The sequence below is a fragment of the Salvia splendens genome, chromosome 18 (genome assembly GCF_004379255.2).
Source record: "Salvia splendens isolate huo1 chromosome 18, SspV2, whole genome shotgun sequence".
Lineage (NCBI taxonomy): Eukaryota > Viridiplantae > Streptophyta > Magnoliopsida > Lamiales > Lamiaceae > Salvia > Salvia splendens.
In genome coordinates this window covers 23,937,014-23,944,046 of record NC_056049.1, presented here as the reverse complement: position 1 = coordinate 23,944,046, position 7,033 = coordinate 23,937,014, and the positions used below count along the sequence as shown (strand labels likewise).

General features: G+C 41.6%; 1 protein-coding gene across 2 annotated transcripts; it reads left to right on the top strand.

Annotated features, from left to right (window-relative positions):
* The first annotated feature begins 249 nt into the window (after positions 1-249).
* On the top strand, positions 250-4,640 carry LOC121777175 (protein SMAX1-LIKE 6-like). Of its 2 annotated transcripts, none has more exons than XM_042174340.1 (3): positions 250-1,788; positions 2,546-2,738; positions 2,873-4,640. In XM_042174340.1, the coding sequence occupies exons 1-3, from the start codon at positions 551-553 to the stop codon at positions 4,439-4,441; spliced, it is 3,000 nt and encodes a 999-aa protein (XP_042030274.1). In that variant the 5' UTR covers positions 250-550; the 3' UTR covers positions 4,442-4,640. The 2 variants fall into 2 exon arrangements, with proteins under 2 accessions (XP_042030274.1, XP_042030273.1); XM_042174339.1 differs by having other exon boundaries at positions 251-1,794.
* Positions 4,641-7,033: the final 2,393 nt, after the last annotated feature.

The following is a 7,033-nucleotide window of genomic DNA, read 5'->3' as shown; positions in this document are numbered from 1 at the left end:
ACATGAACGGAGAAAGTATTTGTTTTGGACACAAAATTTATGAGCATTGAATGAAGAAAATAAGTTTAAGGTGAAATAATGTTTCTACTTTATATGCTAACGAATTCTGATTGAGGGCGATATTGATTAAATGATGAAAGCAAAGCTATTTTCCATATTTTAATATTTATAATTCAATAATTAAAGATGAGAAAATACATTGCAAAATGTATACTCAACATCTATTTGACTACCCCACAATCACCATACACAAAAACTCCAAGTCTCCTCACCACCAACACTAACAGTCACACACACTACTTCCTTCTTCTCCACACCCCATTAAATAATTCAAAGCCAAAATCCCTCAACTTCTCATGCCTTAAATTCCATTTTATTTATTACTCGTAATACACACCTCTCCATATATATATCGACAGCAACACTCCCTCAGTATTATATAATATTCCATTTATTTAATAAATATTACTTCTTCCATTATTTTATTCGCTCTTTTTTCTTCTCACAAACAAACAAACAAACAAACAAACAGACACCAGCTATCCCTCCCATGCCGACGACCGTCGCCGCCGCCCGCCAATGCCTCACGCAGGAATCGACGGCCGTCCTCGACGAGGCCGTGGCCGTCGCGCGCCGCCGCGGCCACGCTCAGACGACCTCTCTCCACATGGTCTCCTCGCTCCTGTCGCTCCCGAATTCGTCTCTTCGTGAAGCCTGTGGAAGGACTCGGAGCAATGCTTACTCTACGAGAGTTCAATTCAAGGCGCTTGAGCTTTCATTGAGCGTGTCGCTGGATCGATTGCCGTCGGCGCAGGCGGGGAAGGGCGAGGAGCGGGAGCTGGAGCCGCCGGTTTCGAACTCGCTCATGGCGGCGATCAAGCGATCGCAGGCGAATCAGCGGCGGCAGCCGGAGAATTTCAGCTTCTACCAGCAGCAGCAGCAGCAGTACTCGTCGTTCTCGTCGGTTCCGGTGGTGAAGGTGGAGCTGCGGAATCTCATCGTTTCGATTCTAGACGATCCGCTTGTGAGCAGAGTGTTTGGGGAGGCGGGGTTCAGGAGCTGCGACATCAAATTGGCGACGCTGAGGCCGGGGATTGGGGGTTTCCACTCGTCGCAGGTGTATGGTTGTACCTCGAGGTACAAGCGGCCGGGTGCGCCTGTGTTTTTGTGCAATTTGAATGGTGAGGGCGATTTGGGGAATTTGAATGGGGGGAGGGGTTTTAGCTTTCCGTTTATGGGGTGTTTCGCGGGAGACGACAGCTGTAGGAGGATAGGTGAGGTTATGCTGAGAGACAGGAAGAGATGCCCGCTTTTGTTGGGGATTTCTGCAGGAGATGCTCTGGCAGGTTTTTTGGAAACCGTGCGAAGCGGCGGCGACGGCGCGTTGCCGGAGGGGATGAGTGCGCTGCGCGTGGAGCGCGTGAAGGATGAGATTTCGAGGTATTTGAGCTGCGATTGCGATGAGGAGGTGTTGGGGTTGAGGCTGAAGGAAGTGGAGAGGGCGGCGGAGGGCGGAGGGAGCGGTGGCGTGGTGGTGGATTTCGGGGATTTGGGGAATTTGGTGGGGGAGGGCGTTGGTGAGGAGAGGTTGAAGTTTGTGGTGGGGAATTTGGGGAAAATGGTGGTTGGTGGTGGGAGGATTGGGAAGGTGTGGTTGATTGGAATGGCGGCGACGTATGAGGTGTATTTCAAGATTTTGAACAGGTTTCCCTCCATTGAAGAGGATTGGGAGCTCGGTGTTTTGCCTATTACTTCCTTCAAGTTCGCCATTGGAGGCTCCTACCCTAGGTCCAGGTCACTTCTCTTTCTGCTTCTTATTCAATATCATTTTTTAATGACAAAAAAGCTGGGAATCTAATTCAAGTTCTTGGTGTCAATGGTGGGAAGAATCGTTTTCTAAACAAAATTTTTTTATCTCCTTGCAGTGGATTTTGGGTAGTGCTGATTGTTACTAGAAAATTACTACTATTATGGGTTTCGTTTCGTCTGAAACTTGGCCCTTAAATGGCGTAGGAAGATGGGAATTCTAGTATTTAGTCTTCTTCCTACTTACTCACAATGATTAAGAAAGAAAAAAATAGTGGAAAGTAGAATTTTCTTTGACGCAATTCCATCCTCGGAGAAAACTAATGGCATAGCGACAAATATAGGACTACTGTTATGTTGAGTGGCACACATCTTTCAATAGCCAATCATTCCCTATTGCACTCCTCTCTGTTAAATTCATTTGAACCTTTGCATCAAATCATAGTTCAAGAGATTCCCTTTTGAAGTCGAATCCGAATATCGAATAATCAGAAGAAATGGAAGTAGGCTCATAGTCTTGTAAGACAGGTCTAGGGATCAAAGTCCACCGTTTAGAAAAAGATGATAAAAAGAGTTTTCTTGATTAGCTTAGATAAGCTATTTGTTGAACTGGATCCAAGAAAATATGGTGATGAACTGTTATGATGATCCTTGTGTGTTTTAGCATCTTTATTTGCTAGAATTTGCAGAATATGTCTAGAGATTCTGTATAAACAGGATGAGTGGCTTTTATGAACAGTTTGATGGAGTCTTTTGTTCCGTTGGGCGGGTTCTTCTCAATGCCTCCAGAGACAAAGAGCCCCCTGAGCAACGGGTGCCAACATGTGGCCCGTTGCCAGCTATGCAACGATAAGTACGAACAAGAAGTGGCCGCATTATCAAACAGTGCCTCTCCACCTTCTGAGAACCATCAATCTAGTGGTTCCATAAAGGTATGTTGCTATGAAATACTACTACAATCTTTGAAAAAACAAAAAACTTTCACTCAACCAATGATGTGAATCAATCCCCTAATATATGTAGTAAACAAGTCATAGCAACTTGATTTTCGATATTTCCAGTGCAGGGCACAGATGATAGAGTGTTACTGAACGCCAAAATCGAGGGGCTGCAGAAGAAATGGGATGCCATATGCCAGCAACACCACATGGGACGAGGTCACGCTCACCAGTCGAGCAATCAAGTCCCGCGTGTTCTCGGATTCCAAGTTAGGAGAGGGAATGAAGGTAGCGACAACGAGTCATCAAACAGCCAAGGAAACAAGAATCAAGAATCCTCAACTCCGTCCACTCACCTACAAAAGAGCTCCTCTTTCAAAGAACTCACCTCAAAATCTGGTGAAATACCTCCTAAGTTCAAATCTCCAAATCTTGATCCTTCAACCGCCAGCGCAGACGATGATCGTACCTCTCCATCTTCAGTTACTTCAGTCACTACTGATCTAGGGTTGGCCATAGCGGATGCATTCACCCCCACCATCTCAAACTATCAATCTGATATAGTGAAAGATCCCAAGCTTCTCTACACAGCTCTCCTTGAAAGAGTTAGTCATCAAGAAGAGGCAGTTAGATCCATAGTTGAAGCTCTAACCCGAGGAACCGGTCGTGGGAATGTCTGGATCAATATGAGGGGAGCTGATGGATTGAGTAAGAAGAAGCTGGGGCTGGCGATGGCGGAGGTAATGTATAGAAGTAGAGAAAGCCTTATCTATGTGGACTTAGGTTTCCAAGAAGAGATGAGTCAAGTAGATGCTTTATTCAATGCCCAAATCAGTAACAAATATGAGCTAACAATGAGAGGTACTGTCGTGGATTACTTGGTCGAGAAGCTGAGCAAGAAGCCGGTTGTTGTCTTCCTCGACAATGTCGACAAAGCTGATCCCGTGGTCCAGAATACCTTGCTGCAGGCTGCCAAGACTGGCCGGTTCACAGACTGGTGCGGGCGAGAAGTGAGCGTCAGCAACTGCGTATTTCTCGGAGCCACGAGGGTTCTATCAGAAGGAAACACGTTCGAAGACGAGGAAGATGTGGCCAGCGTGAGGGGAAGTGCGATGCAGATAGTGGTGAGATTCGATCTGAGCGATGATCCCACCGCGAATAAAAGGAAGTTGGTCGGGCAAGAAAGGAGTAGCATCATCACCAGTAACAGCAGCTGCAGCCATGAAACGGGGGAACGTGCACACAAGGCGTTGAAGTCCTATCTAGACTTGAACCTCCCAGCCGAAGGGAGTGAGATATGCAACACGATGGGATCGGAGTCCGAATCCAGCTCTGACAACTCAAACTCGTGGCTGGAGGAGCTGGACAGGGAAGTGGACGAAACAGTGGTGTTCAAGCGGTTCGATTTCTCCACGCTCGAGAAGAAGGTGTACGAGAGTATGGCGGGGTGCCTGCGAGACGTGGTGGGGTGCGAATGCGCGGTGGAGATAGAGGGGAAGGCGATGCGGCAGATTGTGGGGGCTGCATACTTGTATGGGGGAAAGATAGTGGAGGATTGGATTGGGAGTGTTGTGAGGGAGGGATTTGTGGGAGCCATGGGGAAGTATAGCCTGAGTAGCCGGTCGATCGTTCGAGTCGACATCGTCGGGGAGGAGCAGCGGCAAGGGCTGCTGCCGGCCAGAGTTGCAGTCAAGTAGATTTAGATTGTTGATTTAAGTAGATGTGTATTTTGTAGTTGAAGATGTGGATTTGCAGGTGATTAAGCAGTTGTGGTATTCTAGCTAGGTATATATATAATATATAATTATATATAAATGTAGTATGTGTTTGTGATCCATCCCTAGCTATTGCAGGTGGATGAAATATAGCAAGTAGATATACCCAAAAATTTTCTTAGCTTTCTTTGCTTTCAAGTTATGTCTAGCCCAATAAATTCTGAATTGGGCCCAAAATATCAATTGATACAAAACCAATCAATGCAAGAGCATGGCCCAACCCAAAGCAAATAAATAAATTCGAATTTTATAAATCCAAACAGCTTCGGGATATCCAAATATCCAAAAATCATTATTTTATAAATAAGTTTTAACCCTAATACTCCATTATTATTATTATTAGGTGAGAAATATTTAGATAAAATATTTTGGATATTATACTTATTTAAATAAAGGTCACATGTACTAAATACAATTCAGATTTTTTTATTTAAACAATACGAGCCGAACCAAAAACCAGAACATTGAATAAAAAGAAATCTGATCTGAAAATTGAAAAAATCCAAATCGAATTCAATACTACAATTTACTTTTAATAGGGTAATACTTTTGTGAGACAACATCACAATTATCACATGAGATTCTGTACATAGTAGTAACATATTATTTGTTGGTCATAATAGGCTGTTTCTAGCTGAACAGATAAAAATAAATAAACATCAGAAGATAGAAAGTATTTTAAAAAGTGTGTCACTTAAAAATATTAAAAACGTGTGACAATATGAATATAGTGTGGAATGACGTGTAAGCGTGTGCAATCAATGAAGAATTATTGGGTGTGTTCCCCAATTCAAACTCCTAAGCCTACTAATTTCTTATGTTTAGGTTTGTATAAATTTAAAGTTAGATTAGGATTTATATTCATTTAAAATTTATATCATAAGATTGAAAAAAAGTACTATTTGTGTTCATTATATAATACTAAAAGATTATGGAACGTAAAATTCATTCAACTTATTGTTGCGCTTCATTTATGTGCAATGATATTTGAATTTAATAGATATTTATGAAGTTCCAACTCATTATTACAAATTATATCAGTGTACATGTCACTCTCCATAAATTGTGACTCATTCTATTATTTTTATGGACAATAGAAAATTTTAGTATATTAATCGCCACGTATGCAATGGACATAAAACCTCAATTTGACTATTTCTTCCCAATAGTTTATTAGCCAATGAAAATATTTTCTTTCATAAAATCCATAGAAATTAAAAACTTGTGGATATGTGATAATGTCTGTAGTTGACTTGACACAAGCCCTTCATAAGTCCTCGATCTATTAAATTGTTTCATGAATTTCGTCATTGTTTCACAATAAAGAAACTCACATAATTTTACAACTATTCTTTCTCAATTATTGCTATATTATTCGGTTTTCCGTTGAGACTTTCTTGTCATTTGCTTGATGTGTAGATTAATTCCATCATAAAATTGCAAAGCTATTGCAATACCATAAGTCCACAGACCACAACTGGTTGTAAATTTGATTTATTTCGTTTCTAAGTTTTAAGTGATGATTAAAATTTAATGTAAAAAGTTCCTAAGTCATTGTACTATACAAGTTATTCTAGTACTAATTCAGGTAGTAATCAGACTGAAATAAAAAAATTAATTATAAATTTATCCATGCAATTGCTATATTCTTTTTTTTTTGTTGTTTGGTTTTTCTACTTTTTTGTTCACTATTTGCGTGTTAATTCTTAAAGATTAGTTTGTACTATATCATAAGATTATTGTTTAAAATATGTTTTTGCCATTTTGAGAACTATGATTTGAGATGTGTCTATAACTGGTGGGAAAAAGAAGCCCAATAATAGAATAATTTTGAGAAATATAATTTGTGAATGAAGTATATTAATACTATCAAACTGTAAACTATAGCAACTAATAACTAACTCTGTCTAACTTATCTTAAAAGCTCACATTACCAATTTCTTCGACAAGAAAACGTGTGGAAAATGGGGCCTTTTTTACAAGAAAACAACTGCACTTCGATTTCTAAATGGATAATGCTAAGAGCATTAGCAGTGGTGCGGATGTCCCGGCGGACATCCCAAAAACACCTCTTGCCACGTCATACGGACATTCCACTGCGGATGCCACGTCATACGGATATCCCACTGCACAGTGGCGGACATCCCGACGGACTTCTCATAATAAAAAAAATTAATGCAATAATCGGGACGTTCGCCCGGACGTCCGTGGGAGTCAACGCAATAGCAGACGTCCGCACGGACGTCGCGACGGATATCCACGGAACGCCGCGGAACTCCGGTGTCCGCAGCGGATGTCCGTATCCGTGCCTCCCTTGCACAATGCAGGGGTCCCGCGCGGACTTCCGTCATTCCGGTCGGAATTTCGCCGGGACGGGCGCCATTGCTGATGCTCTAAATACTCCATTGTCCTACTTAGATTTTAGAGTTAACAACTTTCTTTTTGGATATCTTTCTTATTTAATTTTATAGACAATTAATAAATTAAAAATACGATATAAAATTTCTTGGGGAA